Consider the following 23975-nt stretch of genomic DNA (forward strand, 5'->3'; position numbering starts at 1 on the left):
TGCAACAACGTGGACTTCTCCCAGTTTTCCCCACACCTTGGGTCTTTCTCACTTGCGGGGAATCCGGCAATTAAATCCTTAGGCGAGTCTACGGAATTTAAATTCAATAGAGCAGAACCAGCAACGCCGCCTTAAGTCTTTCTCCCTTCCAATGCCAGAGGGCGCTCCAGAGCCGCAAGCCTGACCCCACCCCCTCTCCTTCCAAGCCAATCGTTACTCTGAGAGGCGGGGCTACTCGCCGGCGCTTGCGTGTTAAGAGGGGGGCGGTGCGGGCCCGGAAGCAAGGATGTAGGAGCTGAACTTGAGTGGTGGGCTGTGGACTCTGGGATGCTGCTGCTGCTGCTGCTGCTGCTAGTGGCTGCGGCCCAGGCAGTGGCCCTGGCTCCGCGCCGCTTCACTCCGGACTGGCAGAGCTTGGACTCGCGGCCACTGCCGAGCTGGTTCGATGAGGCCAAGTTCGGGGTGTTCGTGCACTGGGGGGTGTTCTCGGTGCCCGCCTGGGGCAGTGAATGGTTCTGGTGGCACTGGCAGGGCGATCGGATGCCGGCCTACCAGCGCTTCATGACAGAAAACTACCCGCCCGGCTTCAGCTACGCCGACTTCGCACCGCAGTTCACAGCGCGCTTCTTCCACCCGGATCAGTGGGCCGAACTCTTTCAGGCTGCCGGGGCCAAGTGAGTGCGGGACGGGCGCGAGGCGGGAGCAGGCAGGCCATAGCCGGCGCTGCCTGACCTCGGAAGGTCCAGGACCCTACGTTCTGCATCTCGGAGGAAGGACGCTAAAGACGAGAATCCAGCTGAGGATCAGTTAAAAAAATAAATAAATAAAATAAAATAAAATAAAATTAAGGCGGGAAAGCACTGGGTGGTACACCTGTGCGGAGAGAGACTAGAATCAGGCTACATCGGTGTCTCGTTTGAAAGGTCCAGAACACAGCCCAGATTCCCGTCGGTGGCCCTGAGTTGTAGATCTGACCAGTCCCCTTAGGCTACGGGTAGCGTCCGTCCGTGGAAGCTTATAAAAAAGCGCCGCCTGACTTCCTTGTAGCCCTGTGCCTCTAAAGGAAGAAGGAAGGATGGAAGTTTGGGGTTGCTCTTTGTTGGGGTCTCCCTCACTTCTCACTTGCTTATAGTAGAACTCAGAGGAGGAAGGGGGTTGTTTGGGCAAAGCCCTGCAGAGGAAGTGCGTTTTGAGAGCCCTCTAAGCCAGAGAAAATATTGGCTGACTTTGGACGCGGGATTTGGCCACTGTGAGGGCAGCCTCCCGCTCCTGGCTTAGTGTAGTCCTCCGCTCTCTTCATTGATTTTCTGCCAAACTCCGACTTTTTATTCCCTCGGGACGTTAGGTTTTCTCCCCCGAAGGGAAAGGCTGTGTATAGCTGGCACTTAGTATTTTCGCCAAGTAAAAGGCCTGAGGGAACAGAAATCTGTCATCTTGCCATCTTGAGAGCCGTAATTTACAAAGTTGAACTCCAGCCTTTTTCCAGACTTCCTGTTTAATGGACGAGGTAACTAGCCCAGAGAGAGGAAGGAGAGGAAGGAGCCTGGTGTCCTAGACTGCAGGTCTATGATCTGGAAGTGAAAGCTCCAGAAAGCTCATGGGACAGGTGTGCCCAGGCTCTGCAAGCCATACCCAGAGGGCGTGGTTATTTGCTTGTTGAGTGGGAAGGGATTTTATATTTCAGAAGGACTTTTTGAAAGGGGAAAGAGATGTATTGCAGGAAGGACTGATGAAGTTCAGGGGCCCCTACACCAGCTAGTGGTAAAATCTCATGTAACATGCTATCTTTTCCTATAAAAGTAAGTGATATATTGAATGGACTGATTATCTCAACACATTTTTTTTTTCAGTCCTAGATATTTGAGCCTTTGTCACCTTAAATGACAGGCAGTTTCACAATCTTGGTTAAGAAAACAAGCAGATGGGGGCTGGAGAAATGGCTCAGCGGTTAAGAGCACTGACTGTTCTTCCAAAGGTCCTGAGTTCAATTCCCAGCAACCACATGGTGGCTCACAACAACCATCTGTAATGGGATTTGATGCCCTCTTTCTGGTGTGTCTGAAGACAGCTATGATGTACTCATACATATAAGTAATATAAATAAACAAATATTAAAAAAAAAAGAAAACGAGCAGGTGCTTGTGTCTGCTTTTTGCTCTTGCCAATAGATTGGGGCACAGGGTTGACACAGGTTCATCACTTATTTCCAGAAGGGTTGAACCTGAGAGCTAAGTAGCACAGCATTTCTTCTGCCAGCCTCCCCTCTGCCTCTGAACCTCCAGTGCCTCCATCCATTCTTGAGTCATACCTGCACAGGGATAATTATCACTATAGAAACATCATCACGGTTGTCATGGTGACTCATCCCAAGGGCCTATCCTTTTCATCAAGACCTGCCCGACTTGTTAAAATTCTCAGACATGCCTGGCAAGGCCATGGTTGTGGACATCGCCCAACTCCTTTGTTCTCGTTTGGTTTTGATGCCTGCAGGTACGTCGTCCTGACCACAAAGCATCATGAAGGCTTCACAAACTGGCCAAGCCCTGTGTCTTGGAACTGGAACTCGAAGGACGTGGGGCCCCACCGTGATTTGGTCGGTGAGTTGGGAGCAGCTGTGCGGAAGAGGTGGGTGTCTGTGGACAGCCAGCGACTCCACCAACCTCCCTATCTAGCCCTCCAGAGAGCCAGTCTGGGTCCCCTTGTTTGTCTGCTAGGGTCATTTAGCCAGAGAGCAGATGGACTCCCAGACTTTGAATTTGAGACTTGGTGGTTTTCACAGGACCAAAGGTGATCCAAAGAAAGTTCACAGTGGGTGGAGGACACCTGTCATAGACCATGGTGGTCAACTTTGCAACCTGCAAAGGACTTCCATGAGAGAACTTGCAATACAGAGCCTTCTCTAATATGTGACAGAAGCCAGGGACTGGGTCCCACCTTTCTCCTCCATAGCCACCAGCATCCAACACCAAGCTGTTCAGACCTGAGGGCAAGCTCTGATGACGGCCGATCAAAAACCAAAGAGGGCAACACACAGCTGATTCTCCTCAGCACCCCTCAGTCTTGTCACTTAACGGGAAGTAACAAGCCAGACTGCTGCTAATTACTTGGGAGGCAAAGTAACCCAAGCCAGACAGAGTAGCCAGACATGATGGCACTTGGGTGGCAATGGCAGGAGGGTCAGGAGTTCAAGAATGGCCTTAGGTATGTAGTGAGTTTGAGTCTAGCCTGGGCTAAACAAGACTACATCTCAAAAAGCCAAATACTACTACTAATAATAGAAATTAACTTCTCCATTAAGAGGTGGGGTGGCTTTGGGTTTTGGTGCTAAGGGTCAAACACGGGACCTCACATATATTAGGCGGCCGCTCCTACACCGAATGCATTAGGCACTTCTGTGTTAGTGACCACCATACCTGTTAAAACCAGCTTCAGGCAGGGAAGGTTGCTTTTCAGACCAGCGTGGTGGAGCATCTGCATACATGGCATGCACACGCTGTGGTCGAGGCCATTCATTCACGTATCAAATGACTCGGGAGCAGCAGGAACTAGAGGATGTCCTTCAGGTGTCCCACTTCTGCCAGCATGTCCCCCCCTCGGAACGGTTCCATGGACCCCCAAAACAACACTATCAGGAAAGGAACAAGCCTTCAGAACAGGAGCCTGGGGGGAGATAGTGCAGATTCAAGCCTCAGCACCAAGCCCTATCCCCTGCCACCAGTTCGTATCCGGGTTTTAAACTCTCCTAGATATGTTTGCCTTTAAGAAAGAAGATTGCACTGGGCATGGTGGCGCATGCCTCTAATCCCAGCACTTGGGAGGCAGAGGCAGGCGGATTTCTGAGTTCAATCGAGGCCAGCCTGGTCTACAGAGTGAGTTCCAGGACAGCCAGGGCTATACAGAGAAACCCTGTCTCGAAAAACCAAAAAAAAAAAAAAAAAGAAGGAAGATTGCTTTCTGCTATGACTCTGAGATGTAGACTGACTGCCTGTTTCTATAAATTGAGTTTGATTGAAACACAGCTATGCTTGTGTTCTACACTGCCCAGGACTTTAAAAATGCATTTGCTGACTCCTGTTACCTGCTCTGGTCCGTGCCCCATGCTGCACTTGGCCACTAACCCTGTGATAAGTGTTCATGTGATCTTAAGTGTGGACTACACTTGGACTTTGGAAGTAGCTGTTTTCTTTCAGTTTAGTTTGGTCTTATGAGACAGAACCTTGCTCTAGATCCCTGAAGAGCTTGAAACTTGCTGTGCAGACCAATCTACCTTCTAACTTGATGCAATCCTCCTGCCTCTGCCTTCCAGGTGCTTGGCTTCCGGGCCTGGCACCATGCCCAGCCTTAGCAGGCTGCATTGGTACCTTCTCTATCAGTGGTTAGTCCACAAGTTACATACTGAAACCAAACACACAAACACACACACACACACACACACACACACTTCAGTTCTTTCTTGCTGTGTTATTTTTCTTTATTGCCCGCACTCTAATGTTTGCATAGCACCATATCTTAACCATAAGAATTAAACATTTTTATGAGGCACAGTGTGACATTTGTACAGTGTATGATGAACAAATCAGGACAGTTAGCACTTCTAGATCCTTAATGTGTCTTTTCTTTGGGTTAGAGGCCTTCAGTCTCCTTTCTCCTGGTTCTTTAAAGAAGTATTTAATACAGATGGGGATGTAGCACAGATGATTCCCAGGACCATAAAAAAATAAAGTAAGAAGATGGTAGTGGTACATGCCTTTAATCCCAGCACTCGGAAGACAGAGCCGTGTGGATGTTTGGGGTCAGCGTGGTCTGCATAGCTAGTCCCAGGCTGGCCAGGGCTACATATTGAGACCCTGTCTCAAAAATGTGTGTGTGAAATAAATTATTAAAATTAAATAAAAGATCTCAGATAGCTTAGGCTGGCATCAAGCCCACTTGGTAGCCAAGGATGGCCTTTAACTCCTGACCCCTCCCTCTCCCCCTCCAAAGTGCTGACTCCAGCCCCAGCCTGATTTTTCTTAAAGCAAATGGTTGGCCCTCTGCCTAATGCCAGCTGCTGCTGTGTTTTTCTGTTCAAGGAACATACGCTACGGCCTCTACCACTCGCTCTTGGAATGGTTCCATCCACTCTACCTACTTGATAAGAAAAATGGCTTCAAAACTCAGCATTTCGTCAGGGCAAAAACAATGCCAGAGCTGTATGACCTTGTTAACAGGTAAGAAACAGGGGCGCCTGGGGCCCCACCACTGTAGAGTGCTGTTCCAGGGCTCCGGCACAAGGCAGCTCTATGAAAACCAAGTACAAGACATCAAAATGATAAAAGTGGTGTTTATATCAATGCAAAGCTTGCTTCCCTCCTTCCCTTCCCACCGCTCAGATCTTCTGGGCTGTGCTCACTTACTGATGCCACAGTCACGGGGACCTGGCTGGTGAAGTGTCAAAGCCAGTGCTTCAGGGCCTCTTCCCTTGCCATTGGGCCCAGTCAAGACCTCGCCGAGGTCACCATTTGAAAATCGACTGCTTGCAATGCGGAGTTGTTGCTAACGGTAGCTTTCGCTCCCCCACCTAAGCTCTGGGAACAGACTGCACTACCGCTCCTCACCCAGAGTCCCTTGAATAAAAATCACAGACACACATGTCGCTCAATTTCAACTTGCCTTTTTGGCTCAATTGCTGGGCACTACTTATCTCCCGCCTGGAGAAGCATGCCCTTATCAATACTCTTAACTCGGCACCTCTCCATCTGCCCTCAACTTAGTTGCTCAGTTACATCTTGTCGCTGGTCAACTGCCTGCCTGTGAGAGTGGCCCACAGGCCTGAGATCCCACATGGCTGGTCACCTTTTCTCCCTTTGAAGCACGGTGAACACACACTCTCTCTCTCTCTCTCTCTCTCTCTCTCTCTCTCTCTCTCTCTCACCCTCCCTCCCTCCTTCCCTCCCTTCCTCTCTCTCTCTTCCCCTCCCTCTCTCTCCTGGTGTCTGTCTCATTCTTCCAGGACCTGCCTGTTCCTTCCGCCCAGCAATTGGCCCTTGGCTTCTTTACTGATAGACCAATAACCAATTGGGGAACAAGACCTTAGCATAAAAACCACCCCTCCAGCTAACCTGCCCAATGTTTTCTTTTATGTCGATTGACTGATTGGTTGGAGGATGAGTGGCGTTGGCGTGCCACAACTCACGTGTTCAAGTCAGAGGACAATTTTGGGAAGTTAGTTTTCTCATCTACCGTGTGGACCCCAAGGATCAGCAAGCCCTTTCACCCACTGCCCCTCTTGCTAATCCGTTCAATGCTTTCCCTAGTTATATGTGGGAGCCACCCCTGCATGGGGGACCCTTGGAGCCCAAGGGGGGCTTCTTCGCCCCTGTAGCCCGCGGCCACGAGAACCGGGTTCCTGAAGGGGAGGCTGGGCCTGAATGGAGAGAAGATGGCAAGAGACCAAGACAAAGATACTGATCAAGGCCCAAAGTTTACTTAAGAGTCTTGAGTTTATAAAGGGGGAAGGCCCATCCCCCACCACGCCAGGTTCTTGATGCTTTGTCACCAAGTTGTTGCTTATTCAGGAATGTCTCAGGAAGACAGGTTTCTGAACCTGTCTTCCTGAGACAGGTAGCAGTGTCTTGGAGATAAGCTCAAAGGTGGCAGAACAATTGGCCTATCTAGGTCAGAAGACTCCACCCTGAGTGGTCTCCTTAACAGTGGCAGAACAGGTCTGAGCCAGCCTGCTCAAGGCTGGGGGAGGCTACGCGCCCTAACTCTCACTTTATATATTTTATTTTTGTTATTATGTTTGAATTTCTCTCTTTCTTTGGTTTTTCAAGATAAGGTTTCTCTGTGTATCTCTGACTATCTTGAAAATCACTATGTAGCCCAAACTGGCTTCAAACTCAGAGCTCCACCTGCCTTTTTGGTTTTTCGAGACAGGGTTTCTCTGTGTGGCCCTGGCTGTCCTGGAACTCACTTTGTAGACCAGGCTGGCCTGGAACTCAGAAATCGCCTGCCTCTGCCTCCCGAGTGCTGGGATTAAAGGCGTGTGCTTTTCTTTTTATGGTAAGATCTCACTTTGTAGTCCTTGTTGGTGCTCCCGCTTCAGCCTCTGAAATGTGAGGATTTCAGGCTGAGCCTCCATTCTCAGCTGGCTGGCTGGCTGGTTGGTTAGTTTGTTTTTGAGACAGGTCTTCCTTTGTAACCTAGGATGGCCTCTAATTTCAAGCATCCCCTGAGTGATGGGATTACAGCCATGAGCCACTGTCCCAAACTTCTAGCCAGTCCCCTTGCATCTGGTTTTAGTCAGATGACTGTCAGGACAGTTGTAAAACACCTGTAGAGGGCAGGACAAGTGCAGGTGTCTGGAGTTCTGAAATCAAGTTTAGTTTTTGGGTTGTTGTTGTTTTTCTTCTTTCCTCTCTCCTCCCTCTATAGTCTTATCTAACCTTGGCTGACCTCACATCTATAGCAATCCTGATGGCTTGGGATTTTCTTCGTGCTGGAATTATAGGCCTGTGCCAGTGCCCCTAGCTTTTTTCTTTTGTAAAGTTTGTGGCTTAGAGTAACTTGCTTAGTCTCTCCCTTGCTTTCTTCTTTTTTTAATAATATTTATTTACTTATTAATTATATATGTAAGTAGCTGTCTTCAGACACACCAGAAGAGGGCGTCAGATCCCATTACAGATGGTTGTGAGCCACCATGTGGTTGCTGGGATTTGAACTCAGGACCTTTGGAAGAGCAGTCTTTAAGTGCTCTTACCCACTGAGCCATCTTGCCAGCCCCCTTGCTTTCTTCTTTATCCCTGAACTGGGGTTAGAAATCACAGGAGCTGACAAGGTGATGGGCATAGAGCCCCAGGGTGGCCTCTGATTTGCAATAACTCAGGTTCAGGTTCCCAAATGCTACCACACCTAGCTCTTTTTTTTATTTTCTTGGTCCCTGACAAGACATGGGTCTTTCAACTTGCTGAGCAGTGCTCTGCCACTGAGCCACAGTCACGTTTGATTACGATGTGTCCGTGAGCACGTATGCCTTATGAGCACGCATGTGGAGGAGGTCAGAGGTCAGCCTGCGGAAGTTGGTTCTCTCCTTCCAGGAGGATTCTGGGGGTCAGGCTTGGTCATCAGGCTTGGCAGCAGAAGCTTTGCCAGCTCAAGGCAAGCCTCCTGGCCTGCCCAAGCACCAACCTCTTTGTCAAAGCTTAATTATTATTTATGTGTTGTTCGTGTACACCATGGGCAGCAGGTGCCTGAGGAAACCAAAGAGCATCAAATTCCCTGAAATAAGCAGTTGGGAGCCGCCATGACGTTGGGAAGCAAACCCAATTCTCTGCGAGCAGTAGCAGGCTCGCTCACCCCCTGAGGTGACTGGAGCCCTGGGAGCAGCCCCCCTAATTAGTTACTGATTATATGTAGTTCCTTTTCTAAAGGGGCAGCGAAGGAGATTAGGGGAAATGTGCCTTAGTACCGCAGTTTATTATTATTATTACTATTGCTATTATTACTATGATTATTACCCTTTAGTTTATTTGGGACGTGTGTGCATGCATGTGCCATGGTGTGCATGCAGAGGTCAGAAGACCACTTGCAGAGTCAGTGTGCCCGGGACTGAACTCAGGTTGTGAGACTTGGCAAGCAGGCGCCTTTACACACTGAGCCAGTTCACCAGCCCCTGCAGCTCTCCTTTTAATTAAATTAAATTGTTACTTTTTGGTTTTGGTTTTTGGTTTTTGGTTTTGGTTTGTTTTGGTTTGTTTTTCTCGAGACAGGGTATCACTATGTAGCCCTGGCTGTCCTGGAACTCACTCTGTAGACCAGGCTGGCCTCGAACTCAGAAATTCCCCTGCCTCTGCTTCCCGAGTGCTGGGATTAAAGGCGTGCGCCACCACACCCGGCCCTAAAATCGTTACTTTAGCTGTTTGAGTGTTTTGCCTGCATGTTTGTCTATGCTCTCCATGTACGCCTGGTGCCAACAGAGGCCAGAAAGTGGCATCAGATCCCCAGGGGAACTGAAGGATGGGTGATTGTGAACCTCCATTGTGGGTGTGGGAAATCAGACGAGAGTCTCAACTTCTAGACGAGCAGCCCGTTCTCTTCCAGAGCCTGAGCCATCCACTGCTGACCCCGCACTACAGAGCCACCTCTCCACACCCTGTCTCTGAGGCTCTTTTAGACTGTGGTTGTGTTAGCAAAAAAAAAAAAAAAAAGATTTCTTATCTCTTTAGTTTCTGCATTGTGATTTTTATGGTCCTTTCCAATCAAGAGACTTCCTTCTGACAAGCTAGGAGTGGAACTCATGACCTCACATGTGATAGGCAAGTGCTCTCCCTCAGAGCCAGACTCCCAGTTCTAATTTGTAAATATTTATTGTAATACCTGTCCGTAAGACTGGACTAGATACAGATTCTGATGGCAAACTGTTCTCGTCCCATGTGTTCCAGCTACAAGCCTGACCTGATCTGGTCCGACGGGGAGTGGGAGTGTCCTGACACGTACTGGAACTCCACCAGCTTCCTTGCTTGGCTCTACAACGATAGCCCTGTCAAGGTAGGTGGTTATCAACTACCTTATGAATTACAGGTTCTGAAAAAAAAAAAAAAGAGTGTGAATGAGCACGCTGATACTTACCCATAGTCTCAGCTGGGGTAGGTAGGCTGTAGCAGGGGCAGTCCTAGCAATCGTGCCTCCGCTCTCCAAGAGCTGGGATTATTATGGGTGTGAGGCACCATTCCTAGCTTTATGCTGGGTTTTATTTATTTATTTATTTATTTATTTAGATTTATTTATTTATTATATGTAAGTACAGTGTGGCTGTCTTCAGACACTCCAAAAAAGGGCATCAGATTTCGTTAGGGATGGTTCTGAGCCACCATGTGGTTGCTGAGAATTGAACTCTGGACCTTCGGAAGAGCAGTCAGTGCTCTTAACCACTGAGCCATCTCACCAGCCCTATGCTGGGTTTTGTAGGGTGCTTGGGTAACTGAGCCTTCCCTGTAACTGGCCAGTACACAGGCTGCCAGTTTACACCTTGTGTTATGGACCTTGGACTGAATGACGGAGGTCTTGATCTCTGATAGAAAATGCCAAAGATTTTACAGGTTCTTGGTTTATAGATTTTAAAGAAAGATCTAAGTATAAAGCAGGTCGGGCCGGGCGGTGGTGGCGCACGCCTTTGATCTCAGCATCTGGAGGTAGAAGCAGACAGATCTCTTTGAGTTTCAGGCCAGTCTGGTCTACAGAGTGAGTTCTAGGACAGCCAGAACCACACAGAAATTCTGTTTCAAAAAATGAGAGAGAGGGGGGAGCTTGGTAGCTGGAGAAATAGCTTAGTTGGTGGTAGAGAGGTGCTTCGCATGCACCGGCCTGGGTGTAATCAGAGACACCAAAACCGGGAGCTGGAGAGATGGCTCAGTGGTTAAGAGCACCGACTGCTCTTCGATGGTCCTGAGTTCAAATCCCAGCCACCACATGGTGGCTCACAACCATCTGTAATGGAATCTGACGCCCTGAAGACAGCTACAGTGTACTTACATATAAGGAAGAGAGAGAGAGAGAGAGAGAGAGAGAGAGAGAGAGAGAGAGAGAGAGAAGCACTAAAACTTAGCTTGGATGAAGGTGGCCTGGTGGAGTCCTGTCTGTGGGGGTCGTATTGAGAAGTCATTACTAAACTCAGAAAATGGGAAGGAGAGAAAGAAGAGACCCCTGAGTGGTGAGTGCTGGTGGAGGTGGCTCTCATGCTGGAGACAGACTCACTCACTCACTCACGGGAGGGCAGGCCAACAGCAGGGCAAGCCTGGCTTCCAGGGGTCCCCCGAGTCTCTGGGGACTCCCAGATGTGCAGTTCATCCCCAGGTAGTTAACACAGACGGGATGCCATGGTCTAAATTGTCCACATCTGTCTCTGCTCAGCGTTTAAAGGGAAAACACTCTGTAACTCACCATGGCACCACTGTCTCTGCCTCAGTTATGTACCGTTATGAGTGAGCAGTTGATGGCCATCATTCAGACTTTGAGATGGACCAGATGTGGTGGTGCACGCCTTTAACCCCAGCACTCAGGAGACAGGTGGATAGATCTCTATGAGTTTGAGGCCAGCCTGGTCTACCCAGTGTGTTCCCAGGCTAGCCATGGCTGCATAGTAAGACTCTTATCTCAAGAAACAAATTAAACAGCTGGGTGGGATGGCATACAACGTTGATCCCAGCACTGAGGAGGTAGAGGCAGGTGGATCTCTATGAGTCAGAGGCCAGCATGTCTACAAATCGAGTTCCAGGACAGCCAGGACTACCCAGAGAGGTAGGTGCCTTTCCTCCGGGCTGGGCCTTCATGGGGCTGGGTCGTATAGTGCATGGGATGACAGCCCCATTAAGGAGAATCACAAAAGAAAAAAAAAAACATAAGCAAAGATGCAGTGTCGGGAAGGAAGCAAATGCCAATCACATTAAAAATAAAAATAAAAAAAATGACAGCCAGGGCTGGGGAGAGGGCTCAGAGCAGAGGCTCTTTGAGTTCCTTACCCTGCATGCTCTCACTAGGTGAATCACAACCACCTGGAACTACAGCACAAGGGCAGCTGATGCCCTCTTCTGGCCTTCTTGTGCACTGACATACATGCAGGCAAAACACTCGCACAAGTTTTTTAATTGTTTATTATATGTGTATGAATGTTTGCCTGTGTAAGTTTATGAGTAATGTGTGTAGGCAAAACCCCATAGAAGCCAGAACGCGGCACCAGATCTCCTGTCAAAGCATCAAGCACTCTTAACCATTGCGCCATCTCAAATGAGTGCTGGAGAGGCCTCAGGCTTACGAATTAAGTGCTTTACCCTCTGAGCCATCTCCTGGGCCACAGGCACTCTCTCTATATACACACTTAGTCCATGCATCCCTCTGCTGGGTCCCTGGGCTCGGGCACTGCTGACGATAGGGGCTGGATGCTGCTTTGGTTTTTGGTGATTTCATGTGCATTGGAATTTGCCTCCATGTATATCTGGGGGGAGGGTTGTGTGAGTTACAGACAGCTCTCTTCTTTTTTCTTTTTCTTTCCTTTTTTTTTTTTTTTTTTTTTTTTTTTTTTGAGCTGCCATGTGAGTGCTAGGAATTGAACCTGGGTCCTCTAGAAAAACAGCCAGTGTTCTTACCCACCAAGCCATCTCTCCAGCCCTGGTTGCTGCTTTGTAGTAGGCACTGTCTTCAATACTGTAGGACATTTCTCAGCATCTCTGGTCTCTCTCACTGGGTAGCAGCACGGCCCTCACTGGGACAGCCAAAAAACGTCTAGAGTCCCGCATGTGCTCTGTAGAGCAAGCGAGCACCAGGGGAAAGCACTCGTGTAGTCCTGCTCTTCCTCCTTCCAAACACACTGTTGCCGGAGGGAGCTGCGTCGCATAAAGGAGCCAGGCGGTGCTGTGCCGATGACCCCGTTCTCCTCCCTCCTTTAGGATGAGGTGATAGTGAATGACCGGTGGGGCCAGAACTGCTCCTGTCATCATGGAGGGTACTACAACTGTCAAGACAAATACAAGCCACAGAGCTTGCCAGACCACAAGTGGGAGATGTGCACCAGCATGGACAGAGCATCCTGGGGCTATCGAAAAGACATGACCATGTCGACCATCGCCAAGGAAAATGAAATCATCGAGGTAAGAGCATTGCCATAGCTGTTCGTCTGTCTTTGAGCTGCCCTCTGACCAGGAGTCCAGTGGCTCCAGCCTGCTCGGGCCACAGTACACGGAGACTGTCTTCAGGTTCTAATGGGGGGAACAGACACCATGACCAAGGCAACTCTTATAAGGACAACATTTAATTGGGGCTGGCTTACAGGTTCAGAGGTTCAGTCCATTATCATCAAGGTGGGAGCATAACAGCATCCAGGCAGGCATGGTGCAGGAGGAGCTGAGAGTTCTACATCTTGTTCTGAAGGCAAGCAGGAGAAGACTGACTGTCACGTGGTAGGAGGAGGGTCTCATTGCCCACCCCATCGGTGACACACTCCTTTCATCGAGGCCACAGCTGCTCCAGCAAGACCAAAGCTCTCCTAAGGACATTGTCCCTATCACTGAGGAAGGGGTTGGAATTTGAAAACTTGAAACTATGTCTCCTTATTTGTTTGGGGTGGGGGCAAGTGTGTGCCATGTTGTATATGCAGAGGTCAGAGGTCAGCTTGAGAGTCACTTCTCTCCTTCCACCCTGAGTCCCGAGGATCAAACTTACGTCACTCACATTGGTGGCAAGGGACTTCACTGTCTGAGGTCATTGCCTTCGACATCTTCTCAGCCTCAGGGGAAGCTCTTTCTACAGAGCTGTTCTTCCAGAACTTTCTCTTGTCTTTGTGGAGTGTGTGTGTGTGTGTGTACACAGGTAACATAACATGTGCTAATGTTTGTTTTGATGTGTTCACAAGTGTGTTTGTGACACCCAGCACAACACCCAGAGTCTTTTGGCCATTGCTGGTTTTTGTGTGTCTTGTTTTGAACCTGAGTTCTGAGCTCAGGTCTTCTTGTTCATAAAGCAAGCACGCCCCCTCTGGGCCATCGTTTCCCAGCCCCTTCCCAGGGGTGTTTCAGTTCGCATGTGAGTGGTTTCCATTCCTTACTGGGTGATTCAGTAGGCGGGACAGCTACACTGAAGAGTACTCAGCCGGCTGCTTCGGTATGGAATAAAGTGCCATGTGTAGCTGCAGCTACGTAAAATCAAGAGTAGGAGGAGACACCAAAAGTCAATGGAAGTTTCCTTAGGTGTTCTCTAATGGGCTCTCGCCTTTAAATTTTTCTGTATGTAAAATTAGTCCTGGACTGCCTTGAGCAACAGTTGTTAGCGGTCACAGCAGATACCTGCTCTCCAGTGTCTTCAGAATGTCTCTTTATGGTATGTATTCTTTGTTGAGGCCGAGTCTTCTGGGAGTCCCTGCTGGCCTCAAATTTGGTAGCCAAGGCTAGCCTTGAACTCCTGGTCGTCTTGCCTCTTCCCTCCTCAGAGATTACAGGCATGGGCTAGCACGCCCAGCTTCCCTTTCATCGGTTTTGCCGAAGGTGCATATAATCTGTACTTAAACAACATTTGCTGCCGTACCCAGCTCTAAGGTGTAACTCACCCCCCCCCCATTTCCCCTTTGTGGTGCTAAGGATTGAAGCCAGGGATTTTTCTCTTAGCATTCCCTAATGTCTGTGTGTTCTAGACACTGCCAGGCTTGGTAGTCACACCTCAGTTTTTATTGTTTCTGCCTTCTTTAGGAATTGGTTCAGACGGTAAGTTTGGGAGGCAACTATCTTCTCAACATTGGACCAACTAAAGATGGTCTGATCGTCCCCATCTTCCAAGAAAGGCTTCTTGCTGTCGGCAAGTGGCTGCAGATCAACGGGGAGGCCATCTATGCCTCCAAACCCTGGAGGGTGCAGTCGGAAAAGAACAAGACGGTTGTGTGGTGAGCCCTGCCTTCTCTTGTGGTCAGGAGAGTGACTGATAATAGCCATGGTTCAGTTCAGAGTGATAGTAAAGCTAAAGTCAAAGAATTAGTAACAAGTGATAGCTGATAGATAGATACATACATACATACATTATAGATACATAGATTATAGGTAGATTGATTATAGATTATAGATAGATGGCAAAATATTAAACTGAGTACTTTAAACACCCAACCAAAATCACTTGGGGAAGCCCTTAAGGCTGGAGTTCCTGACAGGGAGTCCTGGGTAGAGCAGAGTGAGACTTCTCACTAAACAAGTAAGACAATACAGTGAGTGATGTCATCACTCTGAGGCTCACGAACACCAGCAGAAATCAACTGGGGAAGCTGGGGGAGTCAGCTGGAGTTTCAAGTGTTCCTTGTCTCCGCGGATGAGCTGCCCATGGCTGAGCCTCTGGCTTCCTGACCCGCCACCCCCCCCCACACACACACACACACGGGTGCTTTGTATCAGGGACAATGAGAGCCCTGTTGGAGATGGCTAACCTAGCTGTTCTCAAAAACTCAGGGGTTTTGCTTCTGATCTGTTCTCTTTCCGTTCCTGACGTGGAGTTAGGGGGCAGCCCAGCCCCTGATAAGGGGCCTCAGGACACTTTGAGACAAATATGCTTGGGTCCAAAATTCGGTGGAAGGCGCCCTGCTTCCAGAGCCAGCTTCTAAGTGAGCTCAAACCACACAGGACAGCCTATCAGTGTTGTACTTCATACTTCCGATGTGGGCCAGCATTGGCCTGTGGCTGTTGTGGACCTGGCACATCCTCAGGTCCTTGCCTGGCTACTTGCCTCTTGCTGTAAGATTCATGTCCCAGCTGGGTTCTGTCTCCACCCACCCTGTGCAGAGCTCCACCCTAAATTTTTCCTATTTGTACACGGACTTCTAGATCTAGTTATTTGACCCTGGACCTCAGTTTTTTCAACTGCAAAGTGTGTGATGGTACTTGGCTTCCTAGACTCGATTTGAAGACTAGTTACCATCATCTGTGTGAGGACCCCGCGGAGCGCCAGGCCTGAGCAGGGAGCCTGGTGCCACACCAGAGTGCCTTTGTTCTTCTCCCCTATGGATGATTTTCTGTGAGCTGGTTGTTATCCTGTCTTTGAACACGGTGACCTCTCGGGCCAGGGGATGTGTCACCTTTGTGTCACCCTTGTGTGTTTCACTTGTTTCACCCTCTGTTGTTTTCTCGTGGATCTGGAGTTGAGAAGGTTTCAATACCAAGTTCTGTGGCGTCGGCTCCTAATGAGTACCTTTCCTATGTGTAGGTCATGGTTTCACCATGCTGCGTAGGCTGTCCCCCACCTCCTGGGGACAAGCTGTCCTCCTGCCTCAGCCTCCTTAGTAGCTGGGATTCTATGTCTGCATCACCACACCCAGCAGAAGGTTTTTGTTTTTGTTTTTTCGGTTTTTCAAGACAGGGTTTCTCTGTGTAGCCCTGGCTGTCCTGGGACATACTTTGTAGACCAGGCTGGCCTCGAACTCAGAAATTCACCTGCCTCTGCCTCCCAAGTGCTGGGATTAAAGGCGTGCACCACCACAGCCCAGCTTGTTGTTTGTTTTTGAGACAGCATGTAACTGTGTGTAGACAGGAAGGACTTGAACTCACAGATATCTATGTACCTGCATCTACTTCCTGAATGGTGCATGGACCACCTTTAATGGCTACCACTAGGCTGTCTTTCTTTTCTTTCTCTTCTTTTTTGGGAGAAAGGGGGAGGCAGCAAGCTTAAGGCTAGTGAGGCATCAGGGAAAGCTCTAGAAAATAAGTTGCCCAAGGGTTAATTTTAATTTTTCAACAAACCTTAACAAAACCCAGTGAAGGGATAATAGAAAATCCCAATGAATTTTCCAGACCCTTTCCTTCCCGAGCACCTTACTGCACTCCCTAGTGGTGATGACAAACACCAGGGCTTTGATGGGTGAGCTATCTAACTGGGGTGTGGGGGAATGTTAGGGATAACAGCTGGACTCAGACGTGGGCAGTGATGTCTCTTTGTTCCCAGGTACACTACTAAAAACGCAACTGTTTACGCCACTTTCCTGTACTGGCCAGAAAATGGGATCGTGAACCTCAAATCCCCCAAAACGACCTCGGCCACAAAGGTAAGGAGACTCTGTCAGTCCCTCCTGCCACAGACCTGCCCGGGCCTTCACAGGACCCAGCACTGCACGAAGGCCAGAGACTGATGATCTCTGGTCTTGTCACTCTCACTCCCTCTACTTCCGTCCTCAGTATAAATACTGTCTCTAAAAGCTACCTCATACAACCAGCAGGCAGAACTATTAGAGAAGGGTAATTGATCACATGATTTTCTAAATACTTTTACATTCCAATAAGCTCATAGTAAGTTTACGGCAACAATTCAAGTCATAAATCGATAAGACTTGAGGTCTAACGGCGGAATTGTCTACATGTCCTCCCATGAAGGCTAGTGTCTCACTAAGCATTACCTGTCACTAGCCCCTAAGTTCATTAATGTCACGCGTTAGCACAGTTTTGTCAAGAGACAAATTATCTGCCTTGTGTCTTATTATTTTGAAGGTTTGGATAGATAAACTAGTCAGTAGTTGCTGTTCTCGCACCTAGAATAAATTCTCCGTGCCCAGTTTGTGACCTGTACTTACCAGATAATAGTGTCACAGTTACCAGATAATAGTGTCACAGCTAACCTGGAAGGAATGTTGTCCGCGATCGTAAATTTGTTCCACGCTTGCTTTTTTCTTCTAGTACAATTAGCCCATGACACATGAAGATTTACCGAGCTCTAAGTGCAGCTTTTATTCTATAGAGGACTTGAAATTACTTATATCAACTTAGAAATCCTGCAAAATCATTAGGAATTATGGAGTCATTAATTCGTCTGTCCAGCATTACTATGTGAAAGTACATCTTCATGTTGGCCTGCAGAAAGTCTGCCCAAATAGGGTGGGATAATGCCCAGGAGTCCTTAGGCTGTGTAATAGTGACAGGAAAGCGTATCAGCAGAGAGACCCAATCCCGGGATGAAGTCTCTAAGGACCCTGCCTGCTTGGAGCCCACCCGTTGCTGGCCGTGCAGAATGACAAGCTAGCTCCAGGAGACACTTGCCAGCCTTTCGCCTTTCCTACATGGCTCCCTGCACCCTCCTAAGGTTTAGCATGTTCTGGTTTTGTTTTTCATTTTTTTATTGCTGGGGATAGACCTCAGGGCCTAGGCATGCTCAGGCAAACATTCCACCACTGAACTACAGCCTCAGCTCTTGTTTTTTAAGCTGAGTTCTCTATGTAACTCAGGCTAATCTCAGCCTGTGGCTCTCCTGTGTTGTATTAAGTATTTAATCTCAATTGGGGGTTTCTACCCCACTTTTGATCATTCAGTTCCCAGATAAAAGACAGAAAACTTTCATATTTATAATAAGCCTTTAATGCACTAGAGCTGGGCAGATATCTACCCTCTATGCTATTTTGTCTACTTTTCCATCAATAACCCCCAAGGTATAACTTGCCATTTCCATCTGGTCAGCCCTCATGGCTATGTTGTTGGTTTTTTTTTAAATATTATTTATTTATTTTTATTTATACATGAATACTGTAGCTGTCTTCAGACACACACCAGATCCCATTACAGATGGTTGTGAGCCACCGTGTGGTTGCTGGGAATTGAACTCAGGACTTCTAGAAGAGCAGTCAGTGCTCTCAACTACTGAGCCATCTCTCCAGCCTCATGGCTATGTTTTTGTAACTCCTCTCTCCACCTATGGTCCCAAGCCTGGGTACCAAAATCCCACCTACCTCTCCTCTGCCCAGTTATAAGCTGTTGGCATCTCTAGTCAACCAATAGTTTTAAATTAAGGAACAAGGTCACATAGCATTACTTTATCTGTACAGATTCTCTCATCCCTGGAGGCAACCAGGCCTTGGGGGCCAGTATTTAGCATCACAGTACATAGCAAAAGACCAAACCTCCACATTCCTGTCTCCTCCCAGTGCTAAAATTACCCCATGCCTGGCTAATGGCAGGCTTTTGCTTCTTCCTTCCCAGGTTCCTTCCACACGAATGTCCCACCCACCTGTCTTTGCTGTTCTGTCCCAGCACAGCTTTTCCCCCACCATATCTGGAGCACAGTCTGCTCATCAGTGAATAACCGGGTGCTCTCCACTTTTGCCTTCTGCAGATAACAATGCTAGGACTAGAAGGAGACCTGAGCTGGACCCAGGATCCACTGGAGGGCGTCCTCATCTCTCTGCCACAGTTGCCACCTACCGTTCTGCCGGTGGAGTTTGCGTGGACTCTGAAGCTGACAAAGGTGAACTGATCAAAGGAGCTCAAGGACAGACTGCCTGGGGCGCTGCTTACCATCCCTGCAATAAAGTAGCTTCCCTTCCTTCCACCCAGTGGTCAATCTCCCAAGCCGTTCTAATGGATGGGCGAGCCATTGCTAGCATTTCTGGTGGGCAGAGAGACCTGGCCAGCTCAGCTGAGTCACCCATGCCTCCACTAGGGTGGAACTTCCCTCTCTTCTCTGATGACCTACCTGATAATGAGCCAAGTCATCCTCTTGCCTGTGGGAGCAGGTCAGAGAGGTCTGGCGAGCTCAACCCCCTCTGCCTTATTGGTTGGTACCAGTCCCGCAGAGATGGACCAGGTCCTGCCCTCCGGGCTTGCCAGGCTGTCATGCCAAGCAAGCCAAACGCTCTGCCACTGAGCACGTCTTCAGAGATATCCCGTCCCTCGGGATTCAGTTATTCGTGGGTGCCAGGGGGACCGCAGACCTGTAAGGATATGGGATTGGAAGAGAAAAGAGAAGCAGATGACCAAGTAGATTGTACCTATCAAGGTCTCCATTTATTATGCTGAGGTGCCTTGTTTTATAGCATACATTGCAGGGAATGGGGAGGGGTCGAGGGGGAATTTTAACAAAGAACAAAAAAGTGGGCATCTGCTCACATGAGGTCCGAAGTCAGGCTCCAGGCGGCGGGCACTCTGCATCTTATAGATCTATGCGGAACATAGATCCTCCTTGACAGCCTTGGGGTGTCAGGCCGGGCTCAGGCGTAACTCATGTCCTTGGATGGCTTGGGAGTCAGGAAGAGACAGGGAAGAGGGGACTATAATTTAGCTTTTACAGCCTCAGGTGCCAGGAAGGGAATAGGGAGGAGGGAGTGATAACCAGCTCCTAGCATGAGGCCATTTGGCCTGTCAGGGAGATTGTGAAGGGCTCGCTTTCTCACGGGATGGTCTCTGACACAGAGATACCAATGAAAGAAGGCGATGCTGCCTTGCCTTAAAAAAAAAAAAAAAAAAAAAAAAAAAAGATGGAAGTAAATTTGTATGCCAAATTATTTCTACCACAAGCATGTGATAGGTTTCTTTCCCTAACTTAGGTTACAGCTTTATACTCATTTTCTGGTTTCCTTGTTTGTTTGTTTTTTTTTTTTTTTAATTTAAAAAAAATTTTTTTTTATTTAGGGAGAAAAAAAAAAGTGGCCTGGAGATAGAGCTCACTTGGTACCATGCTTGCTTGGATACACAGAGCCCTTGGTTCAGTTCCTGGCACTGCATAAACCAAGTGTGGTATGCATGCCTGTGATCCAACAGGATCCGAAGCTAGTCCGGCCTGTCTATATAGTGAGCTCAAGGCTGCCCTAAGCTGTATAGACTGTCCAGAGGAAGGGAAGGAGGAGAGAGCTAGCTTGTTTGGTCTCTTTAATGCAGAACACTGTGTGTGGTCCCTGGGGCTTCTCTCTCATTCTGGTGTCTGTCTTTGACAACTACCAGCTCAACCTGTGCTTCACTGTGTACTCAGGAATTTATGTGCAGAGGGCATTGGATCCTCCAGAACTGGAGTCACGGACAGTTCTGAGCTGTCATGTGGGTGCTGGGAACTGAAATCAAAGAGCAGCCAGTCAGTGCTCTTAACCACTGAGCCATCTCTGGGTAGCCCTGGCCGGCCTTGAACTCAGAGACCCTCACCACCACTGACTGGCTTCCCTTGTTTTTAATTTAAAATATATGGTGGCTGTGTAATTTGGGTTTATTTTTGTTCTTGTTTTGATTTTTCGAGACAGGGTTTTTCTGTATAACAGCCCTAGCTATCCTGGAACTTGCCTTGGAGACCAGGCTGGCCTCAAGCTCAGAAATCCGCCTGCCTCTGCCTCCCAAGTGCTGAGATTAAAGGCATGCACCACCACTGCCTGGCCCACCACGAGATTTTAGCGTTACCTATGTGCTTGAGAAAACCAGGAAGGCTGGAGAGATGGCTCATCAGGGGTCAAGGCTTGCTCCTAGCACACACTCGACAACTCCAGTTACAGACACAGTGTCTGTCGCCCTCTTCTGGTTGCTTTGGGCTGCACACATGGAGCACAAATATAAATGCTGGCAAAACACCCATAAACAAAATCAAAATACGTCATTAAAAAATAGTATGCGCCAGGTGTGGTGGCGCATGCCTTTAATCCCAGCACTTGGGAGGCAGAGGCAGGTGGATTTCTGAGTTTGAGGCCAGTCTGGTCTACAAAGTGAGTTCCAGAACAACCAGGGCTACACAGACAAATCCTGTCTCAAAAAAACAAAAGGAAGCCGAGCGTGGTGGCGCATGCCTTTGATCCCAGCACTTGGGAGGCAGAGGCAGGCGGATTTCTGAGTTCGAGGCCAGCTTGGTCTACAAAGTGAGTTCCAAGACAGCCAGGGCTATACAGAGAAACCCTGTCTTGAAACAACAACAACAAAAACAAACAAACAAACAAACAAACAAACAAAAAACAAAAGGAGAAAATCAAACAAAACCCACTTACAGTCCCATGGCGTTTAGAATATTCACAGGTTATCCACGACAGTAGTTAGAACAATCTCACCATCCCTGTAAGAAACAATGGCTGTTGGAAGTTCTCTCCAGCACCCTCCTACCTCTAGTTCAGTGGTTCTCAGCCTTCCTGATGTTGCCGCTCTTCAACACAGTTCCTCATGCTGTGGTGACCCCCAACCATAAAATTATTTTCATCCCATAACTATTTCACTTCATAACTGTAATCTTGCTACTATTATGAATCATAATGTGTATATGGCTTTACTTGACCCCTGTGAAAGGGTCAGTCAACTGCCTCGGGGGTCGAGACCCACAGGTTGAGAACTGATGTTCCATGCACTCTGTGAGACCCACTGTGTAAGTGATCACTGTCACCCTCTGCATCCATGGTGTGTCCTGATCTAGGTCACATGTCACTGAGATCTCATGGTCTGAGCTCCTTGTGTTTGTCTTCTGTCACTCAGCAGGTTCGTTTACATTGTGACACGCCCCAGTTCCTTCATTCTCTTTATGGATAAGCAGTGTTCATGGACATTTGAGTTGCTTTCAGACATGTCTAATCCACAGTCTGGGAGCCACGTATGTCCCAAGGTTGTCACGAAGGTGGCCCAACAGGAACCATATGCGTAAGCATAAAAACATGGTATCAGTTCCTTTCTTGTCGCTCTGATAAAAACCACGACAAACATAACTTGAAGGAGAAACATACAGCATGAAGTCATTGTTCAAAAAAAGACAGTGGTCTCATTTAGGAACATAGCTGAGTCACAGAGCAACTGTTTAAAAGATTAGGGTGAGGGGGCTGGAGAGATGGCTCAGTGGGAGGTCCTGAGTTCAATTCCCAGCAACCTCATGGTGGCTCACAACCATCTGTAATGGGATCTGATGCCCTCTTTTGGTGTGTCTGAAAACAGCTACAGTGTAGTTTACATATAATAAATAAATAAATCTTTAAAAAAGAAAGCAAAAAGAGGAAGGAAGGAAGAAAGAAAGAAAGGAAAGAAAGGAAGGAAGGAAAGACAGACAGACAGACAGACAGCAAGCTGAGTGACCTGTTAGGAACAAATAAGCAGTCTTCCATGGCCTCTCTTGAGTTCCTACCTGGACAACCCGTCATGAGGCTACAACTGGAAGCTGGAACAAGCACTTTCTCCCTGAGATACCTAGTGGTGTCTTCACTTTTTATTTTGTTTTGTTGTTCTTAGGTTGGTTTAGGGGGTTTTAGTTTGGTTTTGGTTTTGGGGGGGTAGGGTTGTTTCGTTTTGGTTTTGGTTTGTTTGTTTTTTTAACTAAGAAAGGAAGGAAGATGGGAAGAGAGAGAATCACTATTTTTTTTAGTCGTCTTTTGAGGCGGGATCTCACTCTGTAGCTTAGGTCTTTGTGCAACTCACCGTGTAGCCCAGGCTAGCCTCAAACGCTTGCCGGATCTTCCTGCCTCAGCTTCAAAGTGATGTGGTTTAGAGGTTCAGGAGCAAGTCCATTTGCTCTGCTAATTAAAGAATTAAGACGCAGTGGAGATGAGTTGCCAGGAGTCTTTGGAGGTCCCAGTGGAGCCTCATATGATACTGGGAAAGTCAGGGTGCCCTCTTGGGGTTCTCAGTTTCATTAATAAAATTTAAGAACAAGCGCAAACAGAGTTGTAAGCACAAAGAACTAACTCAAACCAAAGCTGAGGGCAATGGATTAGTTTGAAAGAAGCCTAGGGCAGATGAGCTGTGTACCCCACAGCTTCCTGGAAGGAAGGAAGGAAGAGGATGGAGAGGAGACTGAGCCAATATCGAGGCTCCTGGCTAGAGATAAGGCAGGAGGCCAGATGCCTGGAGGCAGCCACAGCCTAGGGACCAGAGCCCAGTAAAAAAGGACAAGGAAACCCGAACTGTTTGGGAGCCTCCCTGCAGCTTAGGCTCTGGAGCAGCATCCGAGAGCCAAGAAATGGTCCTGCCAAAAAAGAGGAGGAAGGGACTGTGGGAGGCGACTACACCTCTCAAGTCAGGGGCTTAGACTAGATCCAGTGGAGACTAGACCTCATGGTGGCTTACAAGGCCAGTGGGGACTGCATTAGGGGTGGGAATTCTAGGAAGGAAAACAACATCTTCCTAGGAGTGTCCCCTAGCCAGATCCTGCCACATCGGCTAAACCCTTTAAGGGCCTGACTCCACCTAGAGGTGGCTGCTTTCTTCCAGTGGGATTGCAGGTGCAGGCTGCCATCCCAGGCCTCTTGGCTTCCTTTCCAATGTAGGTTTTGTTCTCAGTATCATTTCAGCCCTAAGAATGCTTTCTGTTCCAGCGTGTGCATGTGTGTGCCTGCAGGCACAGGCACTCCAGGAATCACGTCTCAGATGTTAAATTGTGGCCTCAGGTGTGCTTTACCCACTGAGCCATCTAACTGACCCCATTCTATTTTTGAACCTGTGTTTGTTTGTTTGTTTGTTTGGAGACAGGGTCTTTCTTTGTAGTCCTGGCTGGCCTAGAACTCACAGAGATCCTTCTACTTCTGCCTCCAAAGTGCTAGGATTAAAGATACGTGCCACCGGGCTGAAGAGATGGCTCAGCAGTTAAGAGCATTGTCTGTTCTTCCAGAGGTCCTGAGTTCAATTCCCAGCAACCACATGGTGGCTCATAACCATCTGTAATGGGATCTGATGCCTTCTTCTGGTGTCTCTGAATACAGCTACAGTGCACAATTAAAACAAGAGTCCCATGTAGCTCAGGCTGTCCTCAAATTTACCATGTAGCTGAGGCTA

The 23975-nt window shown here is 48.3% G+C and overlaps 1 protein-coding gene across 1 annotated transcript; it reads left to right on the forward strand.

Annotated features, from left to right (window-relative positions):
• The first annotated feature begins 249 nt into the window (after window positions 1–249).
• Fuca1 (fucosidase, alpha-L- 1, tissue) lies at window positions 250–19824 on the forward strand. The gene is made up of 8 exons (NM_024243.4): window positions 250–674; window positions 2491–2625; window positions 5073–5210; window positions 9423–9528; window positions 12423–12623; window positions 14214–14404; window positions 16447–16546; window positions 18598–19824. Exons 1-8 carry the CDS (start codon window positions 328–330, stop codon window positions 18736–18738), a joined length of 1359 nt encoding a protein of 452 aa, NP_077205.3. The 5' UTR covers window positions 250–327; the 3' UTR covers window positions 18739–19824.
• Window positions 19825–23975: the final 4151 nt, after the last annotated feature.

This window comes from Mus musculus, chromosome 4 (assembly GCF_000001635.26).
Source record: "Mus musculus strain C57BL/6J chromosome 4, GRCm38.p6 C57BL/6J".
NCBI classification, from domain to species: Eukaryota; Metazoa; Chordata; class Mammalia; order Rodentia; family Muridae; genus Mus; species Mus musculus.

What these genes read in the sequence shown, in the direction of transcription:
- Fuca1 (NM_024243.4), top strand. Translation starts at nt 328, where the DNA reads ATGCTGCTGCTGCTGCTGCTGCTGCTAGTGGCTGCGGCCCAGGCAGTG. An exon ending in TTTCAGGCTGCCGGGGCCAA is followed by an intron (nt 675 to 2,490) that starts GTGAGTGCGGGA and finishes TGATGCCTGCAG; the next exon opens with GTACGTCGTCCTGACCACAA. An exon ending in AAGAACAAGACGGTTGTGTG is followed by an intron (nt 14,405 to 16,446) that starts GTGAGCCCTGCC and finishes CTTTGTTCCCAG; the next exon opens with GTACACTACTAAAAACGCAA.